Source organism: Pollachius pollachius (assembly GCF_949987615.1).
Source record: "Pollachius pollachius genome assembly, chromosome: 11".
In the NCBI taxonomy this organism is placed as follows: Eukaryota; Metazoa; Chordata; class Actinopteri; order Gadiformes; family Gadidae; genus Pollachius; species Pollachius pollachius.
The window spans coordinates 9595820-9612012 of NC_136944.1; the positions used below are offsets into that span (position 1 = coordinate 9595820).

General features: G+C 45.9%; 1 protein-coding gene across 1 annotated transcript; it reads left to right on the forward strand.

Annotated features, from left to right (window-relative positions):
* Positions 1 to 1443: 1443 nt before the first annotated feature.
* Positions 1444 to 15054, forward strand: LOC307083118 (uncharacterized protein). The gene is made up of 9 exons (XM_079746927.1): positions 1444 to 3788; positions 6242 to 6303; positions 9095 to 9241; positions 10298 to 10446; positions 11048 to 11216; positions 12451 to 12579; positions 13036 to 13171; positions 13384 to 13532; positions 13654 to 15054. Exons 1-8 carry the CDS (start codon positions 1930 to 1932, stop codon positions 13508 to 13510), a joined length of 2778 nt encoding a protein of 925 aa, XP_079603053.1. The 5' UTR covers positions 1444 to 1929; the 3' UTR covers positions 13511 to 13532; positions 13654 to 15054.
* Positions 15055 to 16193: the final 1139 nt, after the last annotated feature.

Consider the following 16193-nt stretch of genomic DNA (forward strand, 5'->3'; position numbering starts at 1 on the left):
TGCTGGGATAGGTCTTGGATAGAATCCATTATCCAGGCCCATTATTGGGCATGTGGTAGTTGTTTTATTGGATTGGAGGAGTCTTTGATCCGAAAAAAAGTAATCGGATCTTAACATAAACATTGTTCATTTGATAAGACTATCTTGGCGTTTCCAGAGAGATGGATGGGTGTGGTATTCATAAACTAGGCCTACAGCAAGCTGGTGCACCTGATCAGGCCAGGAGAAGGGACCGAAGTGCTGACCCAACTGTTACGCTGCTTCTTTAGTCCAATTCCAGGATAAGTCCCTTTACGCCGCGATTCAGGAAGAAAGATGATCACAAAACTATTCAAGTCCTATGAGCATTCATAAGATCTTAGTAATCATGGAAAATGACACGGGTAATTATATAATGCTTTTAGCTAATGTGATTTATAAAACAATCTCAATTCCAAATGTGTCATGACTTTGAAATACCTATGGGCAATATTTCGCATGAGGAGAAATTGAAATGTTATTTTACATAATGAACGTATTTATCAACTATTTTTATGAAAATAATCTGTCCGTAAATAGACGGACGTCAATCAAAGCTCTCATCCCCTGAACAACAGGTGCCTCGAGCCCAGACAGCTCCTCAAAGAGTCAAGGGCAATAACACGTTAAGGGACAACTTGAAAGTGCTGCAAATGAACGGTCAGTTCTGTCAGACTTCTCAATGTGACCCCCTCCTTTCTTAGACATTTAGAGACCTAGATCATGTCCTCTTCGGTTTCATTCTAAAGCATGAAACACTGATCATATACACTTGGCCTGCTGGGAACAGGGCACACTCGTATTATAAGAGCATCTATTTTTTTCATTAGTTCCCCTGATATGTAGTCACATGAGATTGCTGACGTAAGCAAAATATTTTTGATGATTCATTAAGCTTTTTTAAAAGGGCTCATAGACGTCCTTCATATATAAAGTGACCGCCTACTGATTCACAACCAAACTACCAACACTAGAGAGATGCGCTTACACTCACCGGGAAATTTATAATATTGGAATATAGGAATATGTTGATTGAGTAAAGAAAAATGAGTGCTGAAGCAGCTGCCAAAAGGTAAATTAGCTACCAATGAGGTCAAGAGACAAATTAGGTTGTAGTGTGTGTGTGTGTGTGTGTGTGAGAGAGAGAGAGAGAGAGAGAGAGAGAGAGAGAGAGAGAGAGAGAGAGAGAGAGAGAGAGAGAGAGAGAGAGAGAGAGAGAGAGAGAGAGAGAGAGAGAGAGAGAGAGAGAGAGAGAGAGAGAGAGAGAGAGAGAGAGAGAGAGAGAGAGAGAGAGAGAGAGAGAGAGAGAGAGAGAGAGAGAGAGAGAGAGAGAGAGAGAGAGAGAGAGAGAGAGAGAGAGAGAGAGAGAGAGAGAGAGATCTGGCTGGTGGTAAACGGAAGTGAGACAGCGCAGCGGGTGGGGTTTCTGTCTGCGAGATGGACCTAGGTGTCAGAGGTAACATTGAGTGTGCACACGAACCTGGCTTATTATCAATCAGCATAAAAAAACAACAACGATGATTGATGTAACCGTTGCGCTGCCGCCTAGCGCGCGCCATCCATTCCATCTATGTTGTCTATAAGAAGAGGATGCATCAGTAGGAGGCTAACGCTAGCCAGCGACACATCAGCGGTGGGTTTTTTTTCACATGAATGTCCGTTTTCTCCTGACGTTGGGTTGTGCGTTTCCTGCAACGCTGAGTACCAGATTGTCACTGTGGACGGATCGGGAACTTTAAATGGCTGTCTCACGGTACACTACCGTACGCTAGTGTCACTAGCGAATGTTAGCTAGGAGAATGGTGTGTTTGCAGCAAGCTAGCTACTTAGCTGTTTATTTATATCAATGTTATGTAAGGACGGAGACCGTTTTAGCCTAGCTAGCTATACGGAACCACTAAAGTGAGAATAATGAATAACGCGCAACAAGATATGTCTCCGGATTTCGTCTTGATGCGCCTGGTGTCGGCGGCCGAGTATGACCGTTTGGACGAGCCCGATGATTTGATGTCTGGAGGCGGGGGGTTCGGTCCTGTCAAAGCCGTGTTGGGTCATCACGGCAACAATATCAACAGCGGGTTTGATCTGGACCGTAATAGCCCGTCGACAGGCCTCGGCTCAGACTCGCCGCATTACAGTTCACCGCTGCCTGGTAAAGGCGAGATGGACAGCGGGATGGGTTTGGGTCAAACAACACCAGGGTCCGAGGAGCCGCTAACTTCTCCTCCACCAGGCATCGGGGACTTCTCCGTGGCTGCCCAGCATTTCGTGGACTACCCTGTATCCCACGCACACGGCGCTGGGTCCCACGGCTCGCGAGCGAAGCTGATGGTTTTTCAGAACTTGCTCCGGGCGAGTGACGGGATCCTAGAATGCGGGCTAGAACAGCCTCCCCCTGGGTTTCTCCACAACTCGATTCCTGGTGGCGGGGACGCGGAAAAACAGAGACGACCTGAATCTGGAAGTGTCTGTGTACCAGGTAGCACAACAACAAACAGCCAGTGTGTATTATCCTTACCACCGATGAGCGGGAGAGAAAACACACACTGCATCTCCTCTGCAGAAGACTGCACGCAGCAGCAACACCACCTCCAGTGGCACCCAGCTCTAAAACTATCCAAGGTACCTTCGGAAAGCTCCCAGGCCCCACAGCAGGGGCTCCAGGCACTAGAATCTGACACAGGTTCCGTTTTGTGCCATCGACATCGCCTGCTACTGACTGACCGCCTCTCTAAGTGGCCCCCATGCTTGTTGAACCAGAGCCTACACTTGAGTCTTTTGGACCCCATGAAGAACTGCACTGTTGGTGGGGATGATCCTGTCCTGGCCTTGGCACGACACCTCGGCCAGCTTGGGCACCATGCAGAGCTGAGGGAGGCGAGGGAGGGGGGGGATCGACGAGAGGACCTGGTGCTGCCCCTCCCTCGGTGCTCATGTCACGGCGTGTTGACCTCAGCTACCGGGGGCATGGGCCCTGGCGAGGACCCCAGCGAGACCAGCGATGCTCTCTTGGTCCTCGAGGGTCTGGGGTCTGAGGAGGTGGGGAGGCTGGGTGACCAGGGGGGAGAGGGGGAGAGGGGTGTTGGCGGAACAGATGAAGGAACAGCCGGTGGGGAGGGAACCGGCTCTGTGTTCTCCAGCGGGACGCTCAGTGGTTTGATGCAGCAGGTCCACCGACTTGCCGAGGAGGCGGGGGTGTGTACCGATCAGAGCTGCCGCCAGTCGCTGGCTGGACCGGGTGCAGCAGTGTCGTTACCTCCCTCTGCCACCCACCTCACAGACCACCGTCCGACAGCCACCGGCATCTCCACGCCCTCCCAGTACACACCGATCCTGCCGCAGGCTCCGGAGGCTGCAGCGGCTCTTGCTGGGCTTCATGTCTTGCCGAATGCCCTGCACTCCTCTATCACTAACCACGGCCAGCGGCCCCAGCATCAGCACCAATCTCGCTCCCAGCCCCAGAGCCGGGCCACCACCCCAAAGCTGGGCATCGCGTCTGGGGGAGCGGGTCGTTCGGCCTCGCCGCTGGTCGTCCTGGAAGGGGAGGTCGGGAGGCGAGGGGCAGAGGGAGAGAAGACTCACCGGAAGTCAAGGAAGGGGGGGTCCTTAAAGGTGCGTCTCAGCAAGCTATTCCGAACCAAGAGTTCCAGCGGGGGTTCGGGGGGACTTCTGGACAAGAGGCCCTCCCTGGCGTCATCCACCTCGTCGGGCGGGAGCCTGCTTGATGTGTGGGGGTCGAGCTCCAGCAACACTGAACAAGACGGCTCCAGGTAAGAGGGCGGAGGGAGTAAGCAGGCCAGTTTGGTCACCATTCTAAAGAAGAACTATAGTATAAACAGCCTCTTATGTTTTATACTTTGATTACGCCATGTGTCATTTTCAGCAGGAGAAACCTATAGACTCAAACACATTTTTAGCAAGTTCCCGAACATTTTCAGGTCAATATTCTTTTCAGGCAAGATCTACTGATCTAATCAGGAAAGAGATCCCCTGGTTGATCAAAAATGAACCGACGGCAGATTTTAAATTTAATTGATCTTGTACATACGCAGGTGGGCACAGGCAAGGCAACTTGAAACCAAGTGGTGTGAGTAGCCTCCGTGGCTCTGGGTCAAAGAGGTCCTCAACCTGGGCTGGTACACTTGGTAAACGCGGCAGTGGGATTCCGGGGGCCCCTAAAAGAAGAGCACAGCGCCGGCCCCTGAAATTCCAAGTTCATCCTGCAGCGGTGTGTGCAGGGCGGTCTCCGAGGAGGCTGAGGCAGCGGAGAGGAAGGGCTATTTAAAAGCCCGGCCCCTTTCCTAAACCCGGCTCTTGTTGACGCTAACAGATGCTGCCACACATTCTGTATACTGGGAATGTTACCCATTTATTGATTATCTTTGCTGTATTGGACTATTGATCGTTGGAATGAAGCCCTCCGTTGTGGAGCATGTGTCGTCAGGCGTCATTTTAACAGCGCTGCAAAGCTGACTCTTGTCCTCGGTTGTGTTGGAGGGTTAGCTTATAGTCATCGGTTACATTTTGAAAATGATGGGAGGAAAAAAGGATGTGCACTTAAAGCAGCAGATTAAGAGGAAATTCTGTTAACTGACAATAATTTTAAAAGAACGAATGCAAAAAAAATAAATTCTAAGTTGCTCGCACACTGTCCAATCATACACAGATCAGGAAACCTGTTTTGTAGAGATTTTTCCTGGCTGGCATTTACCAAACTAGCCCTGAATGGTTGTTCTTTTAGCTGGTGGGTTGAAAATGTTTGGACAGCCTATAACACAGTAATACGACATTCGTGTATGATTTAGTTATTTTCACAGAACATTAGATTTACAGATAGCTTGATGTTATGAATAATTTGATAATTTTGACTTACAGAAATAATTCTCTGTTAATTGATTCCCTCACAAAGGGAATCCTTGGCAAGCCAGCCATGAAGCCTTTCTTAACGTTGTCATGGCAATGAGAATCAGTGCAGTGCAGGAGAACAAAAAGAAACTCGATGCCGTTACCATGGCAAGAGGACTTTAGGACACATTCATTTAGCGGACAAGACGGCCATTGGCCTTCCTCACGCATCTCATCCAACCAGCCTCCAACATCCTAACCAAAGAAGGACCCAGACACATCCAACATTCAACCCTCAGGACTGTATGTTTGAACCTTTCACAGAGACTCTATTCAGAGAGACGTCATCGTAGGACAAACACAGATGTCCCTCGTAACACTAAATGATGGTTCTGATCCCTTCTCTGTGCTCAGGTAGTGGACTCATCTTGTCTAGTGTAGTCTACTGCCCGTGCCATGATACAAGTGGCAGAGCAATAATTTGTTTTTATGAGCACCTATGTGCCGTCGTCCTGCAGGGAAGCCTCTTCGAAGAGCGTCTCTTGGTAAATGAAGACTTTCAATTGCGGTCACACTGGTATCTTTTTTGCAGTGGTCTCGGCTGTGATGTGACGCCGTTGACCTCAACGGGATCGCCAATGAGTGAATTACCGTTTAAGTTTGGCCTTCCGGTTCGAGTGAAACGCTCCGCCTGACGGAGACAAATTGGTTTATCGGTCGGATGCTGGTGCCGTCGCCCAAGGACACCTTGGGACTGCAGGTCATCCGTGTATTTGTGTCTGACCTGCTTTTCCAAAGGGACGGGCAGTAATTCAATCTGGGCAGCTCTCCTGCCTGATGTTTCAACGACGTGAGGCTAAGGTGCCATGCTTTCATAACACCAGTTTTATGTAGATTTCATCTTTTGTAATGACAACGTGAAAGCTTGCTGGCATGTGGAGGTATGAAAAGTGTGGTGTAGCGTCTACCACTCTTCTGTGCTGCAAGCTGTTTGAGCTTTGTGTCTAGTATCAAGTGGATACTTCAACCCACTCGAGACTCAGCTACGATATTGATCAATCAATCGAGTTTCCAGATCCAAAACTAATGCTAGCTTTGTGTGTTTTAAAATGATGAGTTAATCCTTAAATAATACCCTCCTCCCCATAAAAAATATAATATATAATAAAAGGCATTATCTGGATTTTGTCATCGTTACATCAGTTTTCAGGGGGAGTTGATGTTAGGTGTCTTTGCATGATGGTTGTGGCTATTGTTGGAAACTGCTATTTGTACTGCTTGTAAACAACCTTTACTTGTTCTTTTCTCTCTCTGTCTCTGTCTCTCTCTTCCTCTCTCTCTGTGGCATTGTCTCTCTATCACATTCCCCCCAACCTAGACTGCAGGTCTCCAGGCCCAATAGTGCCTTCTCACCGGTGCCCTTTAGTCCTCCCTTCACCGGTAAGTTGTGTGTGTCTCAAAGCGTCTCTAGATATGCAATTCGGCTCGATGGACCATTCAACCAACAATCCAGACACAGAAGTACAGATTGCAGACAAAAGTTAAAATAAACTATTTTAAATTTAAATGGCAAAAAAACTGTAAACTTTTCCTTTTCCAACTTTCTCCTCAACCTCTCCCTGTTTCTCAATTCATCAATTTTCGAGCTCTTTATTGAGCCTTACTTACCCACTGTATCTTAAAGCCTCAGCATGCTTCGAAAGAAGTCGATTTTGTTTCGGCTGGGGGTTTGAGACCGAAGAAGTCCTTTGAAAACAAACTTCTTTCATACTTGCGGTTTCAGTTTGATCACTAAACTATTAGTTAAAAACAGTGTGGTCTCCGTGGAGATGGGGAAATTGGATCCAAATCAATGACACACGCCTGGCTTTTCTCATCGATCACACACCAGGTTTGCATCGCATTCATCTGAGTAGATTTCGGCCTCTTATTTAATTTTGGAGGTCCAAGAAATGCTGATGAAGACATAAGCCAAATAAGCCTCCTATGTTTCTATAAATCGAATAAAAAGTTAAGGGAAATCATACGAGACTGCAACGATTCCTCTATCCTCTTTTTTACGAGGAAAAAATATAAAAAGTTTATAATAATATTATTGATAAAGGTTTTAAATGAATTTGCATCGCTTTTTTTTACCTGCAAGGGGGATGATTTTGTGGTGAATATAACCCAGACACGTGGCTTACACCCAATGGCAGTTGTCAAAAGTTTATTCCCTTTTCATCTTGGCCCATGAAACTGCTGTCGTTTGGTGTGGGCCCAGGAAGGCGCAGACCACTTTCTTTTCCGCTGCTCGAGCTGCCTTATGATCCGTGACGGGTTGTTGAATCAGGATTCTTTTACATGTGCATTGATACCAGCGACTGTTACACTTTTCACAGGCTAGCCCATGTGGTCCGTAATGTCAAAGCCTACTTTTGATTTATGATAGTATAGGGAATGGTCTGTGTCAGTTTTAGCTGGGTAGCCTACTGTTCTCAATCCATACTTTTTGGTGCACTGTGTAGGGATGCATTTTAATTTGCCTTTGCCTGGTAAATTGTACGTTTGGCATCAGTGGTTGAAAAGTGTTGTCGTTTCAGTGCCTAAACCTAACCAATTAGTTGTGTTGTCTAAACTTAACCAAGTACTTAAACTCTCAGTACTAGGTCTAAAGAAAAACACAAACCCTGACCACCTGGGAGAAGGTCTTGTGCTTTGCCCTGAAGGCAAATTTCTCCTGTGGGCTTTCTGATAAGATTTGACACGTGACCAACAAAAGGAAAACTATAGTTTTGTTTCATTCTAAATCGGTCAGTCAGATTATTTTGTGAAGATTTTTCCAAGATTCTCCTACGGATTGGGGGTGGGTGGTTGATCGAAACAAAAGAGGCTCATTCCACTCATCAACACATGTCCACCTTTCTGAAGCAAAGTAGTGAAAGATGACTTGATCATACCTTTGACATCAATATATCACCCATAATAATTCAATGAATGTATAAGTCAAACAGCGGATGGCGAATGATCGTTATATTTTCACTCTCTCTGTTGTTTGTATCCTCCGCCGGTGACAATAGACATAAGGCATTTGTGTGTTCGGAAGTTCACGAAGTATAAGTCTTTTGTTTCGATTGCAATGGTATACTGCTAAAGAGGCTATAATGTGTCAAGTTATAGCCTAACTATGCGAATGACTCGATACATTTAGGCTTCTATTCAAGCAGGCATTCTTGCTTGTGAAAGCGACTTGTGAAGCCACTTTGGAGAAAAGCATCAACTGAAAATGTTAAAATGTAAATATAATGCATTCAGTTGTTACATGACCAAAAAACTAGAAAACAGTAGTCCAATAAAACGGAAAATAGGTACAGATATAACACATATGTAACCAAGCGCATGCATTACACCCAATTCATAAATGTCTGATTGAATTTGCAGAATGTATTCATAACTAGCTGGAATGCCATTTAGTAGTATAGGCCGTCCTTACTTTGAGTTTTAAATAATGTTTTTAATTTGACCTATGCAAGCATATGGAAAGTGAAGGTAGACCTTGTTCTCGAGTTGATTTTGTATTTGTCAAAGGCTGTCAAGAGTCTACCACTGTCTTTTTAAGCAGTTCAGCACCATTCACCATCGAGTGGCATCGTGGTGTCACGATAACAAAAAACAGTCAAAGCTTTCGAAATGACCGTGGCGGTCAGAGGTAGTTCAGTGGTGCCGTTGCTTCTAGTGTTAAGCTACAGCTAACACAGGTCTTTTCCCCCTGTCCTTTTCTACTCTCTGTCTCCTTTCCTCCCATGGCTCTCTCCTCTATTCCGGGTGTGTTTGGTCACGCCTTACCGTATGCCCAGGTGAGACGGTGTCTCTTGTGGATGTGGACATTTCCCGGAGGGGGCTCAACTCTTTGCACCCCCCGACCCCACCCCCTCCTCCCAGACGGAGCCTCAGTTTGCTGGGTACACCTCTTTCCACTTTTTCCCCTTCTTTCTGCTTTTCCCTCCCCCGAACTTTCTGTATCTGTATGGACCTATCTCACTTTGTCGTGTTACTGTTTGCTGTATGTTTTGATTTATATTATTGACCGTTCTGTTTGTGTTTTATTTTGTTTTTCAAGACCGGTGAGAAGCCCGCACTATTTACTCTTATTTCCCGTGTATAAACCAAAACAAACCAATATACTATGTTTTAGTAAGGGTAGATGTTCATTGGTACACCAGTGATGATGTGTCTTCTGTTGTCCGTCCAGATGACTTTAATGGACCCCCACAGCAGCAGCAGCCAGGAGGCCCCTTCCTGGAGCGCAACATGGGGGTTTCGCTACAGTCGCTCCCACCCCGGCCTCTGGCCGTCCCTCCGTCCATCAGCACCATCCAGCACAGCCTCAGCCTCAGTGGTGAGACACTCACACACTCACACTCTCACACTCAGTCAGTGGTAGGAAAAGTTGCTTTGGCTTACTAGTGCTGGAAGAGTTTGTGCTAGCTGTGAGCCAATTATGCACTTACAGGTCCCTGCCCCCAGCAGATTTTAGATTATTAGTGTAAAGTCTGGTTTGTTTGTCCAAAATTCTGGTCAAATTTCTGCTGCATAATTCCAGGTCATGTCGATCATTTTCGTCTCAAGATTGATCTTCTTTTTCATGTAAAATGTTCCTCTTGTCAGACAGTTCCACATCCTACCAGTAAAGGGTGACAGTGAGCTTTATTCCTTATGTCGTTTTCACTGTCACTTGTGTTACCATAAACCATTAAAACCTCTCCCTAAAACCTAGAAGGTTATGATTCAGCTGCAACAAAAAGAAAAAGACGTCAGAGCACAACTTATAATGTTTTACAATGCGTCCAATGTTTAATTCATAATAAACGCAAAAGCAAAAACAGGAATTGGCTCCCACATTCAATTGTGGATTAAAGTCAACAAATCGAATTCTATGTTAGCTGAAGGTAATTAATTCAGACTTTTTATTCCTCGACACACACAGCATTTAACCAGCATGTTGCTTGTGTCTGAGGGCAAAGCAACTTTTCCAACCTTAGTCTTCTACTCTGAATGTCTGCAATCGGATTTCAGTTGTTTGCGGTCTGGCGGTGACTGTGCTAGAAGCCGTTTCAGTGCCCCCACGGCCCTAGGCTCATGCCCAGGGCTGAACCACGTTCCACTGATGGGCTGATGGGCTGATGTCGGATCAAATAAGTCGGTAGTTACCAAATCAGTGGCAGTTAGAAAATGGAGACATTTTTTGATTGTTTTATCGGAGCCAACGGGAGGTCTGAGGTCTGCCTCGACGCTGTTCTTTAAAATCAGGTTTAAAACTCTTACTTAATAAACATTACAAAAAATGCCTACACTGTCCTATGTATGCTCTTACCTTAATCTTTCAAGAGATATTGTAAAATAAAAGTGGGGGGTCCATGGAAAACTTGCCTTTCCCTGTTTCTCCCGTTTGCAGACACATTCCTTGGCGGCCTGCCCAGACCCATCCCTCTACGTCCCGACGGCCAGCATCCCCCCCCCAGGCTGGGCCCCCGGCCCCTCCTGTGCCCCCTCAGCCGGCCCGACGCCAGCAGCTTCGCCACCAGCCTACGGGAACTTGAAAAGGTAGCGGTACTGTGCCCCAGCAACAGTGTGGTCGCTACTTGACCCACGTCTGATTTTAAAAACAGCCTCCGGCTCTTAAGGCCTGGAGGGCGATTTCCGTGTTGCTGTCCAAAGATGTGGACTACTGTCTGAGCTTTTGGGACCAATATATGTTGCGTCTACATTTTCGTTGCGCTCTATTCTTTCTGATCGTTGAATCATTACTTTTGCACGATATTTTACTCTGGCTTTATCCTGCTCTCACCAGCTATTTTGTGTGCACCCCCTCTCTCATTAAATGAGAATATATCGCCGCGGCAACAGGCAACTATAAATGCTGATGCGCTACGATCAGCGTAGCTATTGTCTCACTAGCCAGAGGGACTCTTATTAGCCAGTAGGAGGTCCAAGTGATGGTTGCATGACTAACTGCCCTGGTGATGTAATCACGGGAGGGAAATCAGGAAGGAAGCACTTTTACAAAACAATTACACCTAAAATAGTACTCACGGCGATACATCCTGTGGTGGATGTTCATCTGACTGCTCAGAGAGTGTACAGGATTTTTGGGGTAAATGATGACGTGCGGTTGTTTTCTCTGTTTGTGTTGGTTAACGTCCAGTGTGGCTGGTACTGGGGCCCCATGAACTGGGAGGACGCCGAGATGAAGCTTAAGGGGAAGGCGGACGGGTCGTTCCTCGTGAGGGACAGCTCAGACCCCCGCTACATCCTCAGTCTGAGCTTCAGGTCCCAGGGGGTCACCCACCACACACGCATGGAACATTACAGAGGTGAGATGTGCATCTCAATGCTTGCTCACGGCCTCACACAAGATCTTAATCAGATACACATTATTGCCATTCTAGAATCAAAACTATTTAAACAACATGCTCCAGGAGTCTGACTAGGGATGGGGATCATTAATATTTATTGATATTGATACCATTTTCGATACTCCTTAACGATCCGAGTCTTTATCGATACCACTATCGTTACTTTTCTATTAATTGGTGGAAATACGACGCGTTTTTGGTGATGAGGAAAATATTTAGGAAATAAATAATTGTGTTTTAAATTAAATATGTAATTCTTAATAAATATTGACATCAGTAATTTTAATTATATATACTAAAATGATTAGAGCACTAATGCAACTGTATTAGTAATACAGAAACATGAGTAATACAGTATTACTCATGTTTCTCATCATAATCTCAATTTACCGTTACATTTGAACGCATCATGATAACAGTCGTTTTACTGAGCCAACCTCAACACATCATCACGCAGCACATCTGAAACTTTATTTACTTTTTAAGATAACTAGCTTGTATGCTGCTGATTACAACACCGATTTCACAATTGGATTACTATTTTAACTGACGGGACTAGCGACAATGTCTGTGTGTGCGATTACCGCTCGTACTTTGAGTGGATGGTTAAAACGGGCCCGTCTGTGGTGCGACAGGAGAAGGAGGAGACAGAGTTTTTTCAACTCTGAGACAGTCGAAGGTACTGCATTTGGCCTTTACTTGATGCACAATGCTAATGTGCTTGGCCATTGAGGTTGTGTTCTCCCCTTTACAATAAATGATTTTCGCCCTGTTCAGCCATCCTCGCGAGCAAAGTTAACTGCCAGGCTTCACTTGTTTTACTTGTAATACCTGTTTGCTTACAATTCCATTCAAAAACATTGGTGGACACGCTGCAGTGATTGGATTGATTTGATTTAAATGCCGTGAGGCGACTCGAGGGACACAACATTACGTTACAGGACCTACGGGACAAAAAACACAATAAATGAACGACGGGACTCGATAGTGGTATCGATAAGCCCAAACGTTAATGATTTTTGGGTTTTGAAAAAAGTGGAACCGGGTCCTTGATAGAACCAGGTTTCGATCTCCATCCCTAAGTCTGACAGTATTTGAATAGGTGTTAACAGACATGTCTCTCTCTCCCTGTCTCTTTTCTCATTCGGTCTCTACTCCTATTCTGTGTCTGTCTGTCTGTCCTCCCTCATAGGTACCTTCAGTCTGTGGTGTCACCCAAAGTTCGAGGACCGCTGCCACTCAGTGGTGGAGTTCATAGAGCGAGCCATCATGCACTCCAAGAATGGGAAGTTCCTCTACTTCCTGCGCTCCAGAGTGCCAGGTCAGTCTCTCTTCTCTTTATCTCTTCTCTCTCTTGGATCAGTCTCGTGGATCTGGGGCTCAGAGGGCAGTCACAATGCCTCAGGATAGGATAGCCCAGGGCTTACTTGACTCATTTTCACACACGCACACAAAGGTTTCCATCTACCCAGGGCAAGTTCCCTGTCGTTGATTTACACAGGCTATTTAAAGGCTAAGTAAACCCCGGTTTTAGCAGGGGTACATCTGCCCTCGAGTTACACAAAAATGCTATCTTTCAGTCATAAAGATAGCATGAATAACGGACCCATTGGGGTACATATGAGTGAGTGGAAAGACCATGGTCACACCAGCCCGCATATGGGCTGCCAATTTCTGAAGTGTGTGTGTGTGTGTGTGTGTGTGTGTGTGTGTGTGTGTGTGTGTGTGTGTGTGTGTGTGTGTGTGTGTGTGTGTGTGTGTGTGTGTGTGTGTGTAGGTCTGCCCCCTACTCCCGTCCAGCTCCTGTATCCGGTGTCCAGATTCAGCAGCGTCAAGTCCCTCCAGCACCTGTGCCGCTTCTGTATTCGACAGCTGGTTCGCATCGATCACATCCAAGAGCTGCCCCTGCCCACGTACGTATGCACACGCACACATGATGTAATAAACACGGCTCAAATTAGTGTTTTTACTATTCGTCGCTTTGCTTTTTTTCTCTCTGCTCGACGTTCCCTGTGTCTCTGGCTCTTGTTTTCTGATAATTGTTTATCTCTTTCTTTCTTTTGCTTTCTTTCTTTCTTCCTCTCTCTCTTTCCCTCCCTCTCCCGTGCCTGGTTCTGTCCCCCAGGCCTCTGATCATGTATCTTAGGAAGTTCTACTACTATGATCCCGAGGAGGAGACGTACCCACCCATCGAGGAGAAGGAGAAGGGGCCCAAACAGAACACTCAGCCGGGGGTGGAGTCTCAAACGTAGCGCTGGAGCCTGATTGGACCGAGTGTGTTATCTTATTTATATATCTTATGTGACATTACATTGGTAGAGAGTGGGTAGACATGCATTGTAATTTATTCATCTGTCATTTATGCAAAACTTGTGACTCTCGTTTTTCTGTCTAGGAGTTTTGTTGTTTTTGCTTTTATTTTGTTACCCGGCCAGAGGACCTGAGGACAAACCACCTGGAAATGGATACAGTCGTGAGACTGAAGCCAATCAGAATCACCTCGCTTGGCTCTTCATGTGTATGGAGTTGCAGATGAACCACCCTCCCCCTTTGTGGCTCCATTTTTGACCATCGGGGACAATGGGAGGGGCAGGGGATGTAAAGACTCCGCCTCTCTTGAGATGTCATTGCTGAGCAGCGTAACTCCAGGAAGTGACTGATTTCAGCAAAGGTGCTAACTTGCTGAAACAAAACCCCATGTCGCGTCTGAATTCCACATCGCTTCAAAAGACAATTCCCCGAGAAATTAATTTATTTACATGTTTTATGGTTTTTCATGTTAGAGATGCTGAGAAGTATTGAAAGAACACAATGAATACTATGCAGTATTTGACAGAGACACAATGGTAGGTACGAAGACGTAACGCCACACAGCCAGCTCATCATTTGTGTGTTGCTAGATAATTTACCAAAGGTTAATACATGGGACTGCGGTGGTTGTAGAAAATAGTGGTTGCAGCACCAGGGACAGTGGTCAGACACACAACCACACACACACACACACACACACACAGACATATACACACACAAGTTATAAAGAAACTTGTGGACTTATCCGTGAACCTTAAATGGCACAGACAATAGTCATTTCTGCTGTAATACTATTCAAAACGTATTCTCCTAAGCCAAAACATGGTATTGGCCAATTAGAATTGGTTTGGTAGCAAATACACTCTAGATCAGGGGTCTCAAACTCAACTTACCTGGGGGCCGCTGGAGGTAGAGTCTGGGTCAGGCTGGGCCACATCAAGTATTCCACAAAAAAATGTAGCACAACTGACCCAATCTTAGTTAATGATCAGGCTATAATTAGATCACGTTGGCTATGTAATCGCTGACAACAGGGGACATTTCTTAGTGGTTGGTGGAAACCGGGACATTTTAGCGTCCTTTGGCTTTTGTTCGGGACTCGAGACACGTAACTCAAAATTGGGACTGTCCCGGCAAAACCGGGACACCTGGTCATCCTAACAAGTGATAAAAAAGTGTGGCAAGCGTCTCAGTAAAAATGTGGGTTTGACAACAACACGTGGGCCGCACTAACACTAAACTTTGATGTCAAGTAGGGGGCCACAATACTTCATCCCGCGGGCCTCAATTGGCCCCCGGGCCGCGAGTTTGAGATCCCTGCCCTAGATGCTCTACGACTTCAGCCTAGAATGGGAGGCTTAAGGACATAAGAAGCGTTAATGGTCTGACATTAAAGGAAAAAACTCTTTACAGGAAGAACGACTGCTACCCCAATAAAATGCTCTGGTGTGGATTCCCCAAATATTGCTGTTTCACCGAAAAGAGAAATTTATTAACTTTTGGGTTCGGGAGAAACAGTGGGTGTGGGGGGGGGGAGGGCTGGGTGCATCCATACATAGTGTGATTGAGGCGTCACTTTAGTAGAGTTGCATCCCTGCCGAGACAGAGATTGTAAACTTATTTGATCCCCTTCATGTGTCAACGGTATTTGTCAATCCGGGTCCAATCAGCCCCTTAACACTCTTCAAGATGTCTGGGTAGGCAGCAGGCTAGGGCACCGACAGTTGAACACCAGGGGTCGGCCAGGTGTCTAAGGAGATGGTAGGAATGTTTGTCCCAGTTGACCGCTACAGCCTGAAGAACAGTGTCCTTGCAAGTCTGGACTATGGGAATGCTTTGATGAAACAAGTGGTATTTTTTTTTGGAATGGAAATGTTTAATTCCGTTATCAAAAAAAGTAGCTTCTAAATTACTGCGGTCATGGTATTGGACATGAGAAATGTCCCGTTCCACCGCTCACCATCTGCATAAGACAGAAGGCCAACATTGGCATGGATTACTGGCGACGTCTCTGGCTGACCAAGAGTGTTGTTGCTGAATAAGTTCACTATGTTTTGCTGCAAGTCATTGGCCTACAATGTGGCAGAGAAAAAGTGCTTCAATAGGAAACGAATACACTTGAATGTTTGTGAAGTTCCGGCTTCTCAATTTTAACGACCACATGTACGAAGTATTTTCCTGGTGTAAAGGAATTGTTTTGACTATCTGCTAAGACACAGTCGGACCGTTAACCGCATTTCCACGGTTTTCCATTAGGAAATTAGGATTTAAGTAAAAGCAAATCAAAGGTGGTGATGTTCATTCGCTCCGTTCAGGTTCAAAGCCTAAATGTCCTCTACCTTCCAGACTTGCTGTTTGTACTGAGAATGAGGTGTATGCGTGTGTGTGATTGTCTTTGAGCGCACGTTTCTGTATATATTTGTATGTGTGTACATATTGTATGATGGGTATATTTGTAGCAGAGCACAGTTACAAATCGAAAAACTGTCCTTGACATTCTATGCCTATGTATGGGCGTGTGTGTCTGCAAGAGAAAGATATCACTGAGGTATATGGACTGCTCCGAGCTGCACTGGAACTCTTGTCTTTTACCAGACAAACCTGCGTCACCCGAAGAAATAAAGT